Source organism: Protobothrops mucrosquamatus, unplaced genomic scaffold, assembly GCF_001527695.2.
Source record: "Protobothrops mucrosquamatus isolate PMUCROS unplaced genomic scaffold, P.Mucros_1.0 scaffold63, whole genome shotgun sequence".
In the NCBI taxonomy this organism is placed as follows: domain Eukaryota; kingdom Metazoa; phylum Chordata; class Lepidosauria; order Squamata; family Viperidae; genus Protobothrops; species Protobothrops mucrosquamatus.
This window is the reverse complement of record NW_015386442.1, coordinates 1,680,164-1,703,786: the sequence shown is the minus strand read 5'-3', so window position 1 is coordinate 1,703,786 and position 23,623 is coordinate 1,680,164. Positions and strand designations below refer to the sequence as shown.

The window sequence follows — 23,623 nt, the reverse complement described above, 5'->3', positions numbered from 1 at the left end:
AACATGGCCTAGGTCCCAATACTTAATCAATAGATTCCAGGAGAAGCACTTTTTCTTTTGCTGCACTAACTTTATGGAACAACATTACCTCTAAAATTTAGATGGTCTTGATCCTGCCTGCCTTTTGGATGACTGTAAAGATGTGGCTTCCCTCCAAAATAATGGGTTAGAAAGTTTTGTGACAGTGTTCCCTTATGGTTGCTCTTCGGTGGTTCTTGATTGGATGAAATTGCCTCAAAATAATATGTTTTATTATTTGTAATGGTTGCGGTTGTTGTTATATGTCATTTTACTTATCTATATATTCTGATTTGCATGTGAATTGGGTGGCTATATAAATTGATCAAAATAAATAACATTACCAATTTAAAACAATAAATCTCAAATGCTACCATAATAGTAACTAAATTTGTTTACAGACTCTATGGTGAATTTGAAGAGATCTCTTTCAGACAAAGTCTAAAAATGAATTTATTTACAAAATCACATTTCATTTTACACACACACACACACACACACACACACACACACACACACACACACACACACTTATTTGTTCTGTTGATGTGTTTTCACTGAAGCAGTCAGTCTCCCACAATTTAGGACATACCACAGTATTCAAGCTTGTATGGAAACTTTCATTGTTGTTTATCTGAGTGTTCAAAATCCAGTTTTGGGGTACGTAGGTGGCTTGGTGATTTGTCAGCATGCCATTCTGGATCAGCCCTTTATGAATTGTTTTTAAGCACCAAAATGGACAATGAAAGCTTTTATAGCAGCTGCCTAATTAGCAGTAATCATTCTTGTTAACTTTGCTAAAGAACTGGAGTATGTGATGAATGTAAACTATTCATTTTGGGTTTTTTTCCCCATACCCTTTTGCAGCGAGCAAGTTCATCTTGTAAAATAGCCTTTAATTGCTTTGCAATTTCATGTTCATTTTGCAGATTGAGAATGTTGATGTCTGCCTTAGCTTTCTGGCAGCCAGAGGAGTAAATGTCCAAGGTCTTTCTGCTGAAGGTAAGAGAACCACACTATCAACCAAGAAAGTAAAATATCTGCCTGAGAAGTTCATGAACCCTATTTTCAACTTACTATCTTGAAAAAAAAATCTTTTTTATGAATTACCTACTTTATTTTCTTGGAATCAGTTGTATCTATATAAGAAAATAAATATTTCATTTGAAAGTCAAATGAAGTACTTAAATTATTGATTTATCCTTGGGTATATTTTGTTCATTTAATCTGTTACCTATATTTCTACACAGGTATATAGTGCACTTTCCAAGTATATCGCTGAATATAGCATGAATATAATAAAGTATTGCATTGTGTTAAGTTACTGAAATTTAGCACAATCAATAAGCCTATAAGTTCACAGGAAATCTCGTTTTAAAGTAACCCATCTAATGATTTTATTGCCTTCTGTTAACAATTATGTGGATTCATGTCACACTGTAATCAAATACTTTAAAACTTTTATCTGTTTAAATTTGTTATTCTTTGCATCACATATTATTTGATGTCCCAGGGCAAATTAGAATTGCTCCCTGCAATTAATAGCTTTACGATTAATATTTGATTGAAGTGATGTCAGAAATTATTTTATTAGAACACTGAATTATATTTTGAATTATAATTTCTGTTTCATATGAAATTAAATATGCTATTGTCAGAGATTTCAATCTCATTCAAATGTTATTGTTCATTTCTTGTGAAACCTGAAATAATTTTTTTCTTAGCAAAGAAAGAAATAGTGTAAAATAGCCTAATTTTTGTTTTGTAAGAATGATACAGTCTCAGTTTTTTATTTTCTGTTAGAATATTTTTATTTTTGTGTTATAATAATAATAATAATAATAATTTCTACATTGTTCATCTTACTATTGATAGTAGTTCTGGTCAGAACATGCAATATAGATTTTTGTGATTCTGAAAGGGGATGATATTTTCAAAAACAGTTCTTGAAAGAGATTCTCACATTTATTTTTATTGTTATCATGAAGATAAGTTTCAGTTATGTTAGGTCCATTGATCAGGGAACCCTGAATGGCAATAATAGGCCAGTAAAAATATCAGGTGAAAACATTTTGATATATTACTCCAATATTTTGTAAAATTTGTAAAATTTTATAAAAATTGTTACGTATTTCTGTCTTTCAGATGCCCAGTATCAATATACATCTCCTTGTAAAAGTACAACATATTGATATCAATATCAATAAACATTTCCTATTATCAAGAAAATAGTAACATAATTTTACATATTTAATTATTTTTAATTTCAGTTAAAGATGCATAAGCTTGCACTATTTTTTATAACCATATCTGTCTTTTTATCAGAGAATTTTAAAAAAAAGTCCAAACTCAGGAAATGGAAAAAAGTGTCCTACAGATTTTTATTGTCTTTTCTTTTTATCGTAAAGAAGGTGTGATTAAACATAAGAAACATTTTAACTTATTTTCATTTTTTCTGAGAAACTAGGATGAAATTCTCAAATATATCAGCTGATATAATTTCAGAGGAATCAACAATATTTTTTTGATGTAAAAATCAGAGCTGAATAAATAGAATGAAAAATAATTATTATACCAATATAATAATGAATGAGAATGTAGGGAGTTTTTGTCCTATTGTTACACATAGTGAGGCCAATAGTTAACCCTAGAGAGCAGGAATTAACAATGGGATATTGAGATCTAAGTTTATTATCTCAAAACAGTTAAGTCCTCTCAGAAGCAATTTAGATAAATATCAGCCAGGATTTAACTACTTCTCTGGTCGGGCACTGTACACATAAGGTACATAAGTATGAGGTTGGATTTTTACTGGTTCCAACATGAAAACTCCTTTTTGTTCCAAAGTTAAATCTCTTTTTCTTGCAATTCTTAAGTGTGAAGAGATTAGTTCAGATAAAGGCAGTCCTTAACTTGGTCTTCAAAAATTTAAAGCTTCAAAACTCATAAGCAGCTTTGACTTGGGCTTGGAAGCATATTTAGCCAGAATGATCGAACACATGAATGAACTGGATATGCTTCTGAATGGTTCTGGATTGTCTACAGCAGGAGTGTCACACTCGCAACGTCACATGACATGTTGCGATGTATTGCGACTTTTTCTCCATTGCCGGCAATGGGGTGGGTGCGGTTTTGGCATGACGCATCCGGCCCATGGGCCAGCAGTTTGACACCCCTGGTCTACAGCAATAGCCCAATATAGAAATATATGCAATGATCAATATGCAAATGTATGCAGAATTTACTATTGTATATATAGCTGAAGCAAGGCACAATAATAAAATTATCAGCCAACATCAACAAATGTAAATAATTATTACATTCAAATTATACAAAATTGTTACCTTTTGAGTAATGATTATGTGCTATTAATTTTTTTGAATGTATTTATGGTAGATAAATTTGGTGGTATTAGCCAGTAGTACTTTATAAAAGTTCAATATATGTTATAAAATTCTATATCTGTTATCCAATATAAAACATGAGATTCCACGATAAAAATCTCTAAAAATCTTGTCATATTAAATTCAAATATAAGATAGTTTTCAGAACTGTCACAATGGCTAATATCCATTAGGCACATCTGTGAAGGAAAGCTAATTTTGATATTTTCATTTCCTTCTTTTGTCTGTGCAGAAATAAGAAATGGAAATTTGAAAGCCATTTTAGGACTGTTTTTCAGCTTGTCTCGTTATAAACAGCAGCAGCACCAACAACAGCAATACTATCAGTCCTTGCTAGAGCTACAGCAACACATCTCTCATTCTCCGAATCCTCCTGAGAGTGGCCAATCCAAAACCCAGCAAGATATGCAGTCCAGGTAGGTCAAATTACTTTCCTTAATCAAGTTGTACCTGAGATTGCTTTCTTTATGCAACAAATCTTTTCAAGCTCCTCAAAACAAAACTGAAACCGTGAAGCCAATGAAGTCTTATCTGGAAATAAGCTTTTTATAAATATTCAAAGAACTTTAATTGCTTAAAACAGTTTGTATAAAATATTATTCATATATTTTTAGGCATTTAACTTCTTTTTTTCTCCCTTGTTAGCAATGAGATGAAACTGGCTATTGGAAACTCACTGCGTACGCTGAAGTCAAATAATGCTTCATCTGAGGGAAGCTCATTTTAAGGAAATTAGTAAATTAGTAAAGAAGAGAAGATAATCCTGTTTTTTTCTTGAAAGAGTAAATTCTTAATTTTATCATAATTTCCGCTTACTGAACATAACAGAAAAAAGTATTTTGTTCCTCTATTTTTGAATTGCTTTTGTTTTCAACCTAAAGTAAAGTGATTGTAGAAACTGAACCAATACAAATTTAGGGATGTCACTACAGTTTGGGAAACACTCATTTTTCTCCAGATAGTTTTATCATCAAATGGTTTTGGGTGCTACCACTATAGATGAATGGTATATGTTGTATGACAGGTAGGTTACAAAGCAAAGCATATTTTTTTTAAAAATCATGAAACTCCCCACAGTGAATGCAAACCAGCTATTGCTTATCTAAATACAACAATCAGATGGCAGGAATGGAGCTGCTATTAAATATCCTAGCACTTAGTGGATCAGTTTTTTAGAAAGAGAAAGATAAACTTTATAAAACAGAGGAAATATCATTGGTATAACCAAACAGTGTTTTCTCTGTCAAAAGCAAATATCTTGTTTTGTGTAATTACACATTAGAAGTTGAATAAAGGTTTTTAGCTAATTTCTTTTTCTGTTAAGCAATAACACAATCTATAATTATTTTTTTAATTATATGTTTCTTTTGTGTTCTGATATTCAAAATCTTAATGTTGACAGTGAATCTTTTCCTTCACATTGAAATCATTCAGATAAGAGCATGGATTGAAAATAAACACATACATTTTCTGTTGGTTTTACTTATAATTATGTGATTTGAATAGTAACATGGCAAGCTTGCTGGACTGTGGTGGGATTAAGAGTTTTAGGATTTTAAGTTCATGGTTTAATGAAGAAAAGAGTGTTGCAAAACTCTTGCACAAATCTCTTGCTGGTTTTAAATTCTTGTGTATCAACCTTCCTTTAAAATGTGTGGAGCCAAAACATACATGTTAGAATGATTATATGAGTAGGAATTACTTTGCTTTTTTAAAACTAGCTGAACTGTATATATATTTTTCATTTACCATACTATTTTCATGTATTTTCCCACCTGGAAATGAACTAATTCTTCAATATTCTTTAAAACAAATGCATTTTAAACTAACTGATTTCTTTTCAAAGGACAGTTACATATGATCTCTGGCTTGCCTGAGATTTTCTTTTAAAGTTCCAGATAGATAAATGGGGAGATGAATGGAGAGCAGTAATGTTTGGAGAGATCGAAAGGAGCCTTGAATGATGCAAAGAAAAAAAAAGGGGGGGGGGAAGGTGGAACTTTTAAGTACATTCACTATATGTTTAAAATGATTGATGTGTCAAATGTAATTATTATTAATTTAACATCATTAACATACACTTTTTGATATTCATAAAATTTATTTCCTATAATGTCTGTGTTGGTGTTTCTCAAACTTGGCAACCTTAAACTTTATTACACAAACTGTGATCTAGTGGGTCACTGTTTCAGAGAGATTCCCTTACCTAAACAAAGAAACAAAATGACTATGGGATGGCAAAAAAGTAGTGGGAGTGGGAATAATTTCCATTGTTCTGTTGGTTTCCTAATTGAATTTCCTTGTGGTAAGGTGGCAGGAAGCATCAGAAATCCTTCCTTCCTTCTTTCTTCCCTCCTTCCTTCCCTCCCTCCCCCAGGTGGAGAGTGAGTGAGGGAGAGTGTGGGTCAGGAATGGTACCTGGATGCCATCTGAAGGAATGGGGGATTGTGAAACTGGTCTGGGAAATTCTAACAGAACATTAAAAATTGAGATCATGTGACTGTCAAAGCAGCACAGCAGCATCCAGTAACATTGAAACAGCCACAACATCCTCAAATTTCATTTTCCTTGGGAATCATAGGTCATGGATCACATTCTGTAAGTTATCCCATTTGAGGTACCTTGGTTCAAATTTTGTTGCACTATTGTGCTCTGTTTTGCTCAATTAAAGGTCATTATAAGAAGAGATTCTTTTCTATCTATCTATCTATCTATCTATCTATCTATCTATCTATCTATCTATCTATCTATCTATCTATCTATCTTTATTATTTTTACGAATAGCTCAAGGTGATGAACATATCCAACACTTCTTCCTGTCAGATGGATTGGGCTGAGAGAAGTGTCTCGGTCAAGCCAAGCCAAGCCAAGCCAAGCCAAGCCTCAGATAGTTTTCATGGCTAGTAGTAGGGAACTTGAAGTCGACACAGCTTAAGGTTCTCAAGGTTGTCAAACACTGGTTTATGTGAATATTTTGGTTGTATAGCCAGCACTTATAATAACGTATATACTATTGGAAATAGGTTATGTTAGAATTAAGTAAAATATAACAGCAAACACTATATTACACTTTTTCCTTCAGGGTGTAATGATAAATAAAGATGCCTTTTGTGGCTTTAATTACACTTCTAAACCAAGTAGAATAATTTAATTTAATAATTACAACTAATGAACAAAAATATTGTTCATATTCATTCTGACTTATTAAAATGGTACCTTGCTCAATAGTAGTAACTGTGGGAGGGATCTCGGAGTCCTAGTGGATAATCACTTAAATATGAGCCAGCAGTGTGCTGCAGCTGCCAAAAAAGCCAACACAATCCTAGGCTGCATTAATAGAGGGATAGAATCAAGATCACTTGAAGTGTTAATGCCACTTTATAATGCCTTGGTAAGGCCACACTTGGAATACTGCATCCAGTTTTGGTCACCACGATGTAAAAAAGAAGTTGAGACTCTAGAGAGAGTACAGAGAAGAACAACAAAGATGATTAGGGGACTGGAGGCTAAAACATATAAGGAACGGTTGTTGGAATTGGGTATGTCTAGTTTAATGAAGAGAAGGACGAAGGGGGACATGATAGCAGTGTTCCAATATCTCAGGGGCTGCCACAAGGAAGAGGGAGTCAAGCTATTCTCCAAAGCACCTGAAGGCAAGACAAAAAGCAATGGATGGAAACTAACCAAAGAGAGAAGCAACCTGGAACTAAGGAGAAATTTTTTGACAGAACAATTAATCAGTGGAACAACCTGCCTCCAGAAGCTGTGAATACTCCAACACTGGAAGTTTTTAAGAAGAGACTGGACTGCCATTTCTCTGAAATGGTATAGGGTTTCATGCCTCAGCAGGGGGTTGGACTAGAAGACCTCCAAGGTCCTTTCCAACTTTTTTATTGTTATTGTTGTTGTGAGGAGGAATTATTGAATAAAAATACAACTTTGTATTGTGGTTATGCTTTTGCATGAGGAATTATAAATGCTTACTTTTAGTGATTGCTTCTAGTTAGGCCCTTGTAAGCATAGTTTATGTTTATGCTGTCACCACAGATGGAAGTAGCCTATGCTTTTCAAAGGACTATGTCTGAGATAAGTGGAAATACAGTATCTTTCTCTGATGCACTATCACTTTGGATGTTAAAAGAGGGAATGATCAATTCATTGTTTCTGTAAAGTTAAAATCAGGAACTTTCCCCCCCCCCAATGTATCTTTTACTGATATCTGTGATAAAGTTACATTTTTATTGCATTAAGAAAGTACAAGAACAATGAACAATGTGCATTCTTAAAATGACAAATGAAGCATTCAATTCAGACTTCATCACTTAACACAAGAATCTACCAGATATGCCAATGCTGACCAAAATGTCTTAAGAATTATAATTCACAAAAATATGTACAACTAAAGCCTTCCTAGTCTTGGAGTTTGGATTTATCAGCTGAGAGCTTTGTATGACAACAGTAGTCTTCATTGTGCATGAGCAGACATTCTCGAAATACATTAAGGAGTCATACAGTATTTTTAAATATACTAGATTGATACCCACTGCAATCATGACATGTCCAGCTGTCCATCTCATGATGAGAAAATTGTTGCATAAAATTAAAGTACACAACAATAGCAAGTTAATTTGTAACTGTATTTCTTGACAGCTTCTCTTTCTATCTTATCTGGCAGCTTCTTGGACTATACCCCTAAGCTGATACATGTGTGTATCGTCTCCCACAAATACCATTAATTCACAGCTACTGTATATAATTGTGAAGCTACAGTATATAATTGTTATATCTATATGACAAGGATACATAAAATAGAATACACAAATGTTAAACAAAATGCTTTCATTTAAACAGCTTAACACCTTAATTGCAGAAGATTCATAAAGTAAGACCTCCCACAAATGATTGTTTATCCAAAGAAATGTCAAATACCAATTTGACCACAAAAGTATATTTGAAAATGGAAACCATTGTGGTTTGGAATTCTGGCAGTCATAATTCTAAGAGACCTCAAAGACATCAAAATAAGAATCTTAACTAGCCGGCTTCTTTGTTGGCAGGATCAATAATATTTAATCTATGCAACAGAGATAAAAACAGAGATAAATATATAGAGATTTATATATAAATAAAAGCTCTCTTACTACATGATGACTTTTCAACTACCCACATACTGAAAGAAAAACACACATTTATGGGTTAGACAGAAACTGATTACGGAGCTGTCAGCAAAATCCTAAAATATAGATAAACTAACATTATGACCTGAAGACATACAGTAGTGGTAACAACTTGAGATTCATATGGATCTGATTAATTCATTAGTTTACTATGTATTACTTTAAATATGCAATGCATTTAGTTTGTGGAACTAGAAGTCATTTTTTCAATATAGTTGATACACTGTTTTTCAAATAGGAGTTTTACGAATGCTAAAATCCACTGGATCAGCACCTCTGTGAACTTTGCCATATTAACAGAAAATTTAATAAATGAAATAGTCATGAAATAGAAAGATCTTGAAAATATTTATATGTATAATTTTGAATACAAAATACCAGGTGATCAGCCATACTAATAGGGCCAGAATAATATCATAAATTAAGTCTACCATTTCTTTAATGTGTGAGCAACAGTAGTGGGTGTTGTTGTTTTTACAACAGTCTTGTTTCTAAAGCAAGAAATTGTTTCACTCTTCCTATCTCCCTGATTTAAACATTTGAGGTTGGAAAGAAAAGTAATGCCTCCAATGTATACGTTGCCAACAGATGGCAGTACTGAAGTGCCTGAAACTCTGTCATGCTATTCATCATCTTTTTTCTCCACTTCAGTTGACAAGGAAGTTGCTGTGAGAAAAAGTTGTGTTATTACTGTTTATGAAATGGAAGCCTACATGAACAATTGTCAATTCACTTTAACCATCATACTATGATTGAATTTTTAAAAGCTTAGTCTTTCCAATTCAAATCCAACATCAGATACAGATTGTTTATGGCAATGACTATGTTGGCATCAATACTATGTGATACTGGGTCAAAAAAATATAAAATTGATGAATGGGCCTTCTGCCTCTCTCATCCCAATCCTGCCCTGCTGGGTCCCCATAGGCCTTGGAATTGCTCCCTACTCATGTTTCGCCCATGGCACACTTACTTTTCAAGATCTCTGGACACAATTATAGCTAATGATCACTGGGCTGGGTGGCTGCCTCCTGGAAGCAGCCACCATTTTCAGTGCACTTACAGATCGTTGCAGACATGCTAAAATGGTGGCTTTCAGGAGGATACTGTGTGGGCTAGGATGAACTGTTTCATGCTGCTTCCCTAATGTGGTCTGCACAGTGCTGCTTGTTTCTGCTTTAAACTTATGATTTTCAGTAACATTCTGCCAATGAATCTGTTCTCCATAAAATATTTCTCTTTAAATTGCAAGGATGTTTAATTATTATAATGTTTTATACCAGTCTTCTAATCTTTTTCTTAGTTCTACAAATATATTGAACAATAACAAATATTAGTATTGTTATAAATAAATAGGAATTGCAGTTCTGAGTTTAATAAGGATGAAATCTTTATTAAATATTATTTTATTATTATTTTTAAATAATAATATTTATTTATTATTTTATTTTTTTATTTATTATTTTATTTTATTTATTCTCCATCTCTATTTTGTTTGGAACCTGAGAAAGCACTTCCAGTCAACACTGTCTAGGCTAATCAAGATAGATTAAAATTCTCTCCAATCTAGGTAATTTTCTTATGTTTCCAGTATTTTTAAGGCTGAAATCCTAAATAGAAAAATTCACTGAATGTTGTAAGACGTCCATATAGAGAAAGACACATGCTGAAGTGAGCATAATACCTCAAACTAACCCCCTAACCTTTATGACCATTGTAACTCTCTACACTGTCACTCTTTTATGTGCAACTCTGATTATTATTACTTCTGTATATAATTCTGAGCAATATGGATTTCATTGTTGTTTTCTGAAAGTAATCTTAATAGCTAAACACAAATATTAATGAGTTAAATTTACAGGAGATATTTTTTTTGTTATTCTATATCCCAGCAATTGATAACATTATATAGATGGTTTCTAGTATTTATCTGTAGCATATTATAATATATGAATGGGATTACAAGGTTGATACTTTCTAAAGAAACAAAACTTGAATTCCATGAACTCAAACCATTCAACATGAAATCAATTTATTATACGCTTTCAAAGAAACTATTGTGCTATACCCAAATTAGGGAATTATCATTCTCTTTATTTAATTTCTTCTATAAGTAGTCATGAATGACATATCATTAACAGTAAATAAAATATTCAAATACTTATAAATCTAGAATTAATGAGGCAACTACTTAAAGAAATTAGGAACATTTTGCTAGCCTTAAGGATATTAAATAAAAAACTTATTTATTTAGAATTAAATTGACATTTTAAACAAGCTTTCTATGCTTTAATTATTTAGAAGAAATAATGCTGGGTTAGGTATTGTATTAAGGTAAATTAAAGGCATTAGATTATCTTCTATATTCTGCAAAATAAAACAGACAGCTGTTTAAAATAGTTAAAATTACACAATGAATACTTAATAGTACTTAGTCCCAGTATTAAGTGTTTAATGATAAGTTTATGCAGGGATCAAAGAAGTCCTTTGCTATGTTTCTCTGTTGTTCAAAATCCTATGTAGAAGAAGGAAAGGAAAGTAGTTTTGCTCTCCATTCTTGCACTTCGGCTTTTGCCCTAATTCTCTAAATGCTGAATGAATAGGAGTTGGAATGCAATAAAAGAAGAAGAAAAGAGCAATTTGCCCCTATTTTACAGCAGTGTGAAATATCTTTCAACTTCATCCACCTGCAAATTTGCAAAGCATCTCTGATATATAAAAAGAAAAATGTAGGAACTTTTGGAAAAGCCAATTGCTGGCTCTGTGGGCAGGCAGGATGAATCTGGTGAGATAGTGAGACTAAAGAGTAGTAGTGACAACTTGGAGAACATAGGTGCATGTGCCTATAATGTACTGCTCTAAGGAAGGTTATTTTAGCCTTTGGCAGTAGAAGGTGTTGAATATGAAAGTATGAAAGAAAAGAAATGGCCTGGGGCAAAATGAAAATATTCTTTCTTGTCACTCTTCAGGAAGTATATATCTTAAGTTATAGTATCCCTTAAATTAAAGTCCCAAACAGGTAAGACTTCCTATCATACCTGATATTCAAGTTATACAGATATGGAACAACTCAGAATCTTAAGAAAATGAGTCCTATGCATGCTGTTTCAATCTAATTAAGCAATTTATTTAATACATTAATCTAATCTAAAAATAATTTGTAGTGTTTACAATCAACATTTTCTTCCTTATGGCTTTCATGGCCTGAGTTTTGTAACTATTAGGTTGAAAGTAGATTATTTTATTGCAAAATAAGCTGTACCTCTACCACCTTCAACACGGTTATTTAGTCCCCTTCTCTAATGCATCGCAATCCCCTTGCTCCTTAACTTTAATTCCACATGGAAGCATTTTCTGTTCCCAAAAGAATATAGAAAATCATTCCTTATCTCTTATATTGAAACTAAATGTCAGCTTTTTCTGATGTGAAATATGATCACATGAAGGTGACTGATTTATATAAATGGTCTGTCATGGAAACAGGATTTAGTAGTTTCTCTTGTTTTTGATTGAGTGAGTGACAAGTAAATAAGCAAATTAATGCTGATTCAAACTGTCTTACCACTCCCTTTCTGCATTCTGTATTCTTCACTGTTGTACTGTTACTTTGGAAAAAATACCAAAGTTTAAACAGTTCTTTAGCCAAGTCCTATGATTTTTTTTTATATTTTCCAAGCTTTTGTCTATTTGCTTAATGCTAAATATCTAGACTATAGCACTGCTTTGTTTGCTATTTCTAATAGAAGCAGAATTTGCAACCCTAGGCATTAAGTCAAAGCAATCTGGATAAAGCTCAGTTCAGCAGAATTTCCCTGCTTTCCACCTCAGTCCTTGCCTGCCTGCATGCTCCCTCTGTATATCTCAGACAAATTTCAACCAGCTCTCTAGTGTTGTTTTTTTTAACTTTTTAGAAGAAAAAATTCAGCTTGACTTGTTTTTTAACCAGCATTCTGACTTGGTGCAATTCAAAAAGAAGCTTACCAAAGAATAATTTGTCTAGTCATATCACATCCTTGGTTATTTAATACAGTATATCAATCAAAGTCATGTCACTTGTCACTTTCATCACTTTTCAATTAGCTTTACTTTTCTTGTCAATGCTAGTCCAGCACCTGTTTTCATCTTTAACTTTCTATCTCACTGTTTGCCATGTTGGCAGCATGAGATGTGCTTACAACAAATAATCATCTACTCCACAGCAGTAAGAGTTGGATTATTATTATAATTATTATTATTATTGGTTTACTTTATAACAGTATGATCACTTTGACAGTGGAACCAAGTGCTTAGAAAGGTGGTAAATGTACTCAAAGTTAGTTTGCTCAATGTGCTAGAGTGTCATTTGGATAGCCTTCTGATGCTCTAAGTTGGATTTCTACATTGAGCACAGGATGGTCTAAATAGCTTCTTACAGCTCATTGAATGTATTAAATAGTTGGAAAAATGATCTGCAGAGAATGGTAATGAAGATTCATAGCTAGCAGTTGCTGGGCAAAGTCATATTGATTCTTTGCCTTTTCTAAAATATGCCCAGTATGTAGCCATAAAATGCTATATAACATTCTCAATGATCTGAAAAAATCATGGTCTATTAGTGAACTTGAATGGGTATCTTTTAAAATATTTTAATCTTCAGTTCATATAAACAATAGAGTTCTACACTGAAGGCTCATTTGACAATGAAAGTAAAGCAGGTAGAGAATTCTGCAGTGATTTCAGAAGTGTTTTAAAGTGATTACAACATTTGAGAGGATGTTTCTCTATAAGCTAAAGTAGCATGAAGAGAAGGTCATTACAACATTTATATTTTAGAAACTCTCAATCTATTAACATTACATTTGATTCTTTAATTTGCTTTCTGCTCATGTTCTATTCATGTTCTGCATTAACTCATCAGTTGGTGGTAAGTTTGTGCTTTTTATGCATATTCAACAACATTCTTTAATTCAGTTTCTCTGTTTCTTCTCATGCAGTCTGACAGCCAGATATACAACTCAGTCTAATCACAGTGGAATTGCAACCAGTCAAAAAAAGCCTTCTAGGTCAGTTAACATCTCTAATTTATTGCTTGCTAGTGATGCTTAATAGAGTCACTGCCCACTGGCATTTTTATTCTCTGAGCCACAATAGATACTAAGGTATTTCATTATTATATTTCAGATGTAGGTTTTACAGGATGTTCTGTTGGTTAGTGGAAAACTGGCCATGACTACAGCAAAGAATGTACAGTAGGATAATTATAGAGATATCCCTATGCTGCAGCTTAACAAAGTAACATAAATATTTCAAAGGAGTTGTTCAGTGTCTATTGGCAATTTATACTCAAAAGCTCTGACTTCAATTTAAATTGAAGGTTAAATTTGTTTAACCTAAGAAGCCTTGGTCTTTACGTTCTTCAGAAGCGTTGAATCACTGCAGTATGAGTATTAGCTGGGAGTAATAGAAATTTAGACTAGAACCAATTTTCCAGATAGGAAGTAAGCTTCTCTCATTGAAGGTGTCCAAGTGAAAATTGTATAGCCATGTATCTAGGATGTGGTAATTTGATTTCACGTACCAAACTTGGTTTAGATTTTGCATCCTGGCTATATCCAAGTCTAGGATTATACAATTTTAGGTTGTACAGTACTCTAGCACTTCTGGAGGGAAAAACAGTTGGAAAAAAGCTTGAAATATATATTTTTAACTGTGCTGCAGAATCTTTTCTCATTTTCAGTCTTGTCTATTCTGTTCACAATTGTTAGGTTTTCACATTGCATTAATTCAGACACCGTGTTTTCCCCAAAATAATACCCACCCAGAAAATAAGCCCTAGCCTGATTTTTTGGTGTGCGCTTAATATAAGCCTTACACCAAAAATAAGCCCTAGTTAAGAGCCCCCCCCCCTTTGTCCCACTGTCTGGTTGCTTGCTGCCGCAACAGGGCAAGAGAGCACTTGTCACACCGGTGCCACCACCATGAGTTGAGGCGAGGCAGGTGGGGGGGGGTGGAGCTGCTCCTCATGCTCTGCACCAACTTGCCTCAGGGCCCCCACAGCCAGGCCATCCACACCCTGCCACCTGTGTCTGGCAGGCAGAGGGGGGAGGCAGGGGAGAAAAGGGTCTCTGCCTGTCCACGCCAGTGTTCTCCTCGCCTGAAGGCATGTTCCGCCAGCACTGCCCTCACCTCCCGAGCATCTGCCCTGGGAAGCCCTGCAAGCCGTTGCAGCTGTGGGGAAACAGATGATGGGACGGAGTGGGCAGACATCTTCAGTGGATGTCTGGCAGGCAGAGGGAGACGGCAGGGGAGGCTTGTGCCACCTAGTCATGGCGCAAGCCATGGGAGAGTTGGTGGAAAAGGAAATGGGGGCTGCCGCTAGGCAGTTGATCTGCAGGGCAAAATGGGGGTGGCTGGGACCAAAGAAAGCCCCTCCAGTGGCAGACATGGCTGTTGCATAGTGGCAGCAGAGCCTTTCACCATCAGTCCCCCCTCACTCCGAAATGGCAGAGGGGAACAGATAAGGGGACCAAACCTTCCCCCATCCATCCTCTGTAGCAAAACAGCTGGTTCAGGAGGAGAGTGCAAAGGAAGATGCAGGAGGGCAGCTAAATGGCCTGTTTTTGGGGCCCTGAGGTAAGAGATCTGGGGTGCGTGGGAGAGTTTCATCCCCCCACTTGCCTTGCTTCACTTCATAGGAGTGGCACTGGTGCGGCGCATGCTCTCCTGTCCCATTGTCGTCACAAGCAACCAGACGCTGTGATGGAGTGGGCGGACAGCTGCAAAATAAGGCATCCCCCAAAAATAAGCCCTAATGGGTCTTTTGGTTAAAAAAATAAATAAGATTGAGTCTTATTTTTGGGGAAACATGGTATTTGTTTTTTTTTCTTTTACCTTGGTTTATTGAATAAAGGATGTATGTTCAATTTTGCACCCACTACCAAACCAAAATGGTAGGTTCATACATTATATTCAGTAAAAAAATACATTTGGTTAATTGACTAGCAGAGTTCTCATCCAACTTAACCCCCCCCCATCTTTTTCATTTATTGTCTTAGCCTGAAAGAGGAGAAACTGAATTGTGTACTAGTGCTTATTCTGGATCACTAAAATTGCATATTTTAAAAAGAAACCAGCCCTGTGTATAATAGAGCAGTCTGTGGACTTGGGAATAGAGGTGCACAACTGTCTTCTAATTTGTTTTCCATTATCATTTTTCACATAAAGGAAGAGCTGTTAGAAAAGACTCTAGCTTTGCACTAAAGCACACATTCTACAAGTAAAATAGATTGAGATCCTGAAATATCTAAGCTGGAATAGGAAATACTCCTCCTTGATTCAAGAATCCCTGTCAATCTGGGTAGCTATGGTATTTATACTGAATATTGAAAGTGCACTGGAATAAAAACAGTTTGTGCTTTTCTAGTGCATGTCAAAGACACTTAAAAAGATTTTAATGAAATAAGGTATTTGGGGGCAAGCATAATTTCTGTGAAAGTGACTAGAAACAGAACATACTTTGAGTGTAAACGGTACAGCTCTAAGTAGCCTGGATGTCAATGTATAACCCTGTCACTCTGCCAAGTTTTGTGGCTTTCTTACTTAGAATTACTACTTGCAGTTCATTTATTTCCTAAAGGAAGACACCTGGGTCCTCCTTTTGTGTTCAGTCTGTGTTGATTATGTGTGTTCCTTGAAAAACAGTTCATTACTGGCAATGACCTATCAGTTGGGTAGTCCATGATTAAGTCATTCTGTCTGAGTTGCTAAGATAACATGAAATGAGCTATACCAGAGTGCAGTTGTTGTGCACCTGTGGTTGTATATTTTCATTCTAATTTCTTAGGACTTTCTTGTCTCATTCACAATTTGTTCTGTCTGGAAATTAACAGTTGTTGTTTTTCCAACACTATAAATTTATAAGGGTGTTTTGTAAACTTCTAATCAAAAGTATGTTTTTTGTATATTATTTTACTTTAAACTTTGCATTTTCTTTGTTGCTTAAAATGATTCTGTGGGTGGAATATCTATAAATGGAGTTATATATTTATTTATTAGATTTCTATATTGTGAAATATAACCTATATTTAGGTTACTAAACATTTGCATGCATTATATGTATATAGTTTTCCTAAAAGTAGTTTAAAATCTATTAAAATCTATTTAAAATCCACTATTCAAAAGGCAATTTTTCCTTAGGATTAGGGTTATTAAGCAGTGAATTTCACAGGGATTTTAATATAGTCAAATATAACTGAACTGGTAGTTGAAGGCTTTTTCCATGGACCATAAAATTTCTGTATCTAAAAAAAAATCCAGAAATGAAAAAATCTGGTCTTCTTGTAGCATAGACAAAAATAAAATAAAATAAAAACATCAGACTGCTCTTCAGAACATATCCTCCTGAAAGCTGCACACCTAAACATATAATACTGCACTTTATATCATAGCAATCAAATCTTAAATGGAAATATTAGCTAAAAGTTGCAATTCAAAACTGATTTTTTGGTGTAGGGTTTTCTGGAGGGAATATAGTTAAAAGGAAGGCATTGAGAAATATTAAAAGTATGCTTTTTCTAGTTATGCTGTGTTATCTTTCAGTTATTGCTAATGGTGATAGGGTTTTTGTTTTGTTTTTTTAACAAAAATATCTGACCTCAATATTAGTAAAATTCTATTGATGCTGCAAAATCTCTACATTTATGGACATAATTTTTAGTTGTCTAAAATGTTTTTTTTATCACTAAACCAGCCGTGAAATATACATAGCATAATGTGAGTTTGTAGACAGTGGCATTTTTATTACCTTTAGTAACCAGGAAGTTTCAGATGGTGGCAGCAAATACCAACAAATGCAATATTTAAATGGCACTGTGGTGGATGGATCATTTTAATACAGGGATTTTTATTTCCAGACCAAAGCTTCTCAACCACAGAAATCAGTAATCTCGTCATCAAATACCTACCTATGAACAGGATAAAGAACAAAGAGTATTATGGTGCCTTAAAGCTTGCATATTTATTATTTATCAATGCCACGAGTATCTTTGTTGTTTTTGCTATCGCAGCTAACCTGCTGTCATATCTGTATGTGTATAAGAAATGGTTTACCTAGTATATTCTTCAAATAAATTCTGTAAGATTGACTTTTATTATCTTGGAAAAAATTGGGAAAAATTGAATTGCATATGAAGCATCCTGGGACTCATTTGTGCACTGTGAATGGAAAATGCAAAGAGTCCTTATGTGTTTGTTTGTGATCCTATAGAGTATCTATCCTCCATTTGTGCCTTTTGAGATTGATAATTCTGTGGCAGTGGCTAACTAACTCTGAAGTACATGAATGTTTGTTGTTTTTAATCAGGTCTATGGGTTTATTTTTGAAACTATGTTATCTTATACATGTCTGCAACTGCAACACACTTATTTCTGACTGTACTGTTCTAGGCTTCCTGGGCCTTCAAGGGTGCCAGCTGCAGGCAGCAGTACCAAAGTCCAGGGAGCTTCCAATTTAAATCGAAGAAGTCAGAGCTTTAATAGCATTGACAAAAACAAACCTCCGCAATATGCAAATGGAAATGAAAAAGGTGAGTGCTTAATAGACATTGCCTTACTGAACCAGAAGCCTAAGGAGATGCCTCCACAATTCCTGACATTGCCCTGGACTTAAGCTTTGTAGAACTTTAAATTAACATACATAGAGCCACCCTGTTTCAAATATGATAACCAGAAAGCTCATTTTTTTGAAAATGTGGCCCAAAGTAACCATAAGATGTTGAGAAATAGGTGAAAATGTCCTATTTAAAAATAAGAAATATATATATTATAGTAAATATATATGTATAACTACAAGCAGTGAACAATGGGAAAACATTAGCAGATTTGCAAATACTGACACATATTACCATCTTCTGGCAAATTCTATATCTTTCACTTTTAAACACAATTATTGATAGAATTATATTAATAGAAGTATGCTGATTAATAATTTTAATTTTCAAGGTAAAGGGACATGAAATTTTAAGCATACACTATTTTTAAAACAACACATATTATGCTTACCACAAGGGGGGAGTAGATGTCTTTGAATAATAGTAATATCTTTGAGAACTCTTTTTGGGTGAGAAAATAACTTTATTACTTTTCACAATTATCATTTGCTTGTAAGGTATGCATTTTTGCAGATTGGTTTTCTATAATATACCATGGATATTCTGGATGTTGTCTGTATCTTATGTATCACTGATAATCTTGGTGGTCTTCAGTAAGATATAGATTGAATGAATGACTTAATAAGCAAGAAAAGTCTATTGACTACAGAATTATTATTTATATAATCATAGTTGCGACAGCTTTTTTGTGAAATTTTGTGAACAACCTGCCTCCAGAAGCGGTGAATGCTCCAACACTGGAAGTTTTTAAGAAGAAACTGGACAGCCATTTGTCCGAAATGGTATAGGGTTACCTGCCTAAGCAGGGGGTTGGACTTGATGACCTCCAAGGTCCCTCCCAACTTTTTTTTAATTATTAATATTATTATTATTATTATTATTATTATTATTATTATTATTATTATTATTATTATTATTATTATTATATCTACTTATCTGCTACTAATAAGAAATCTTATTAATACTTCAGAGATTATATATTTGGATTTTAATTGCCAGATTAATTGGAGTATTTTAAATATATATTTGCCTTCATTCATATTTTAAAAATAACACAAAATATCAGTTAATCAGTTTATAGTTAAAAATGATTCAAGAGCAACATAATGCTTAGAGGAAAATTAATTTCCACAATTGTCTATAATTTATCCTTTATTTGTTTTTGTATCTTTAACAAAATCTTTAAAATAATTATGATATCTGAATATTTTATGAGTGTTGTTTTTCATATCATTTGTGCTGAGTGCAGCTTAATCTTATAGCAACAGATTTTTTAAAGAGTATTAGCATTAGGAAAACTCAGTCTCAAAACAGCAAGTCTATCCTATATTGTAGAGAAAGATTTGCAGTAGTTTCCCAAACTATCTGCAGGAGGAAAGACTAAATCTATTGTGAAATTCAATTATAGCAAGAAATCAGAGGAACTATTAGTGTGTTTCATCAGGAAATCCAATTTTGTTGGACTTTGAAAAAACACATTTGATACTGAAATCAACCAGACACTTGATTTGGAACTTTAAAGGGTTTTGAAGCTTGACCTAGGAATGGAAAATAGTTCTTGAAGCTAGAATTGTCATAGAATATAAAAATGGCTATGTGAATAATAACACATTAATCTCTGTTTCTATCATATGAATGCTTATACTTTGTGGTTGAGATGAGTGGCAAATAAATTTAATAAATAAATAAAAATTAAATATATCATAATTTTTTTCACAATGAAATATTTTATCTGAGAAAAAAAGTTTACTACATTTAAATAGCACCAATAGTTAAAGTAATATACAGATAGTTCTCATTTAGTGGCAACAATTGGGAACAGAAACAGTTATTACACAAAGCACATGAAATTTTGACTGTGCTTATGATCTTATTTTCCCTTTTCTTTGCTTTAGAGACTTGCAAAGGTCATAAATATAAGAACTCTATGCAAAGTTATTTGTTCATCATTATTGTAACCGTAAAGGATCACTATACAAACAACTAAATGAGGATTACATGTAGAAGACCAAACAATGTATTAAATATGATGTGTAGTTCATCTTCATTCAGCATTACTTCATTACATTGAATATGGTATATTCGAATTTCTTTGCTTAGCACTTAGTTCTTGGACAATCATTTGCCGTCTTGTTTGGAAATTGCAATAACTGATGTCTCACCTATCTGGAAAATGTCAAATTGGAAAAGGCTGCTGGATAGAGCTTTCCAAGATCTCAGCTTCTGGTTCAGATGGTGTAAATTGAAATTAAAACTTTCTGAATGCAGTCATGTGCTTTTCTATTCAGATCTAAGTTATTACCACAAATCCTTGCACTGAATGTTTGTAAAACATTCCTGGCAAATAATGACCATGTACCATATAAACTGAGTGTGTGGAGATGTAGTACAAATCAAATTCCATGTAAGACCATAACTTTTATTACTTCCTCTTTCAAATAAATGTTAATTTCATTTTTTTATTTTACATGTCAAAGGAACTTGTTATATATTCATGAGCATTATATTATTACTTCTACTACTGGGGATGAAGTTGGGTTAACAGTAGAGAACAATAGATATTAAAAATACTAAAATGCATTAAAACAGTAAAATATGCACACACCAAACCCCTCAAACAACACATATTATGTTGACTAAAAATGATTCATTTTTAAGTAACAAATTAAACTATGCTCATACAGAATCATATTGCTCAATCTTTAAATTTCATTGAGAAACAGTAAATTCAAAGTCAGAAATTGACCAAATTGTTTTTAAAATGCCTTTCTTGTGGAAATTGTTTTTGCTGTTATTTTTAGTTCTGGCCACCTCTTGTCAGATTGCTTTAGTCATCTTCATATTAAATTGTTTCTGGCTTTGGCTGCTGATGCAGCTTTATGGAAGATTTCTACAGTGACCTTTACAACAGTTCCCCAAATTTGGCAACTGATTGTTCATTAAGAGTATTATAGCAACACTGATGTGTCTGATTTGATAAACATAGAAGTGCAGATAGATACAGCTAGCATCAGCAGAAGACCCCTGCTCCTCCCTAAATGAGAGGACAAACAATATTAATTCTAAATATTTGTATGAATTTGGCACTAACTATTACGATTTTAGTTATCAAAAGGATCTGTGGAATACTACTGTTGTTTCAGTTATTCAGTTATTTACTTGCATGGGCAGGTTTTGTTACTAGCACACTGAGTACGCTTGTTTAGTCAAAACATTTTTGCATTTCTAGTTTTTCATGAACATGTGAATCATAGAACGAGTTGTGTAATTACATATGTTTATTTTTTAAATACATAATTGCCACTTTAGTCTCTATTTATATTAGAAGTCATTAGACAACTCTGTAAATTGTACTTTCTCTCTCTTAACAACTAGAATCACCCAAAGGTCCTCACCCATCTGCAGGTATAAATGGAAATGTACAGCATCCCACCACCATTGGGCAGCAGCTGGTCTCTGCCATCCCCTCTCCAAGTGCCAGCAAGCCTTGGCGCAGCAAATCAATGAATGTCAAACACAGTGCCACCTCTACTATGCTGTCTGTGAAGCAGCAGAGCCCTGCAACCTCCCCTACACCACCTGCAGACAGGCTTAAACCACCTCTTACTGAAGCTCCCAAAACACCTTCATCTGGGCAGAAATCTATGTTAGAGAAATTCAAACTGGTTAACGCTCGGACTGTTTTACGGCCCCCTTTGTCATCAAATTCAAGCCCCGCTGAGAATGGAAAAGATGATGAAAATTTTTTAGAGTGTGGTGAAGTGGATGGCTTCAGTGGTGGACTCAATACTGCTGGATCTACCACCAACAGCCCCAAAATATCCCCTAAATTAACTCCTCCGAAAGCTGGAAGCAAAAATATCAGCAATAAAAAGTCTTTGCTGCAGCCAAAGGATAAAGAAGAAAAGAGCAAAGATAAAAATAAAGTTTGCACTGAAAAAGTGGTAAAGGATGAAAAGGAACAGATGCCCGAGACACCCACCAAAAAGACCTCAAAAATTGCAAGCCTGATCCCCAAGGGGAGCAAAGCAACTTCAGCCAAGAAAGAAAGTTTAATTCCTTCATCTAGTGGGATACCAAAACCTGGTTCAAAAGTACCTACATCGAAGCAGAATAGTTCACTAGTATCTTCAGGAAGTAAAGAAACAGAAAAGCTGAGGAATGCAAAAGGAAACCAGCCCCTATCTACAGCAAAATCCCAAGGGAATGAGAAAACCTATGTTCCTTCCAGTCTCTCAGCTTCTGAAGGAAAGGAGGGCAGTGCTGGTCTTAGTAGTACCTCATTTTCTTCTCCTTCAATGGCTGCAGCCACTGGGCAAGTCCCAGGAAGTGGTGTTGTCCAACTTCCTCAGCAGCAACAATACAGCCATCCAAATACAGCCACTGTAGCACCATTTATTTATAGGTAAGTTGGGTTTACTCACACTTTATCCTTCTAACATCTTAAGAAAGAAAGAAAGAAAGAAAGAAAGAAAGAAAGAAAGAAAGAAAGAAAGAAAGAAAGAAAGAAAGAAAGAAAGATAATACATATATACATACATACACATAAACACTTGATACTTGAAATAGTGGAAAAATGTAAAATGGATCACGTAGAGACATCTTCCTAAGGAAATCAGAGAGCGTAAGGTAATTTAATTAGCACAATGGGACTTGAAGTTTGTATTGCTGGATTTGTTTTTCCTGCTGGTATATTTAGCAAATATGTTTATCAAAAGGTTATCACTTTTTCCCCCATCTCAACAATATTAAGAAATATAGTGTTGTATTACTTCCAATATCAGATATTACTTGTACCGATTGCACCTTAATTATTATGATTTTACAATAACAAAAAATACTGTTCACTAAACTATTTTAGCATTTTACCTTCATGTGGACTCTATGCAACCAGTTAGCCTCATTCTGTAGCATCGATAGCGGAATTAAAAATGACATATTTGTACTCATTAATTTTATTAGCTTATTAGTGGTTTCTGGATAAACTTGGAGAAAGTGTCTTTTAGAGGGAACCTTCTGTATTATTGATTTGCTTGATTTAATCTGTTTTTTTAATGGTTAGGGACTTCTATCAATTTTGCAATGAATAATTCAATAATTTTCTTCCTAAAAATTATTTTTGCTGAAATGAGAGAAAGTAATAATAAACTTACGTGTATAACAAAAATATAGTCATTTATAATAATAATAATAATAATTTAATTTATATACCGCCCTTCTCCCGCAGGACTCAGGGCGGTGCACAGCATATTAAAACAAGTACAAGTACAAAAACAAAAAATATAAACCCCTATAAAACCAAATTAAAAACCAAATATTTGAAGCTGTATTTCTATTAAAATTATTCTTAAAATCATCCCTAAATAAAATCCTCCCT

The 23,623-nt window shown here is 33.8% G+C and overlaps 1 protein-coding gene across 1 annotated transcript in view; it reads left to right on the top strand.

Moving 5' to 3' along the window:
* The window catches only part of NAV3 (neuron navigator 3), a 225,098-nt gene that overhangs the window by 81,799 nt on the left and 119,676 nt on the right, over positions 1-23,623 (top strand). Inside the window, 5 exon segments of the mRNA XM_015812046.1 lie at positions 948-1,020; positions 3,655-3,838; positions 13,573-13,641; positions 18,023-18,162; positions 21,622-22,651. Coding sequence (XP_015667532.1) covers positions 948-1,020; positions 3,655-3,838; positions 13,573-13,641; positions 18,023-18,162; positions 21,622-22,651 — 1,496 coding nt within the window.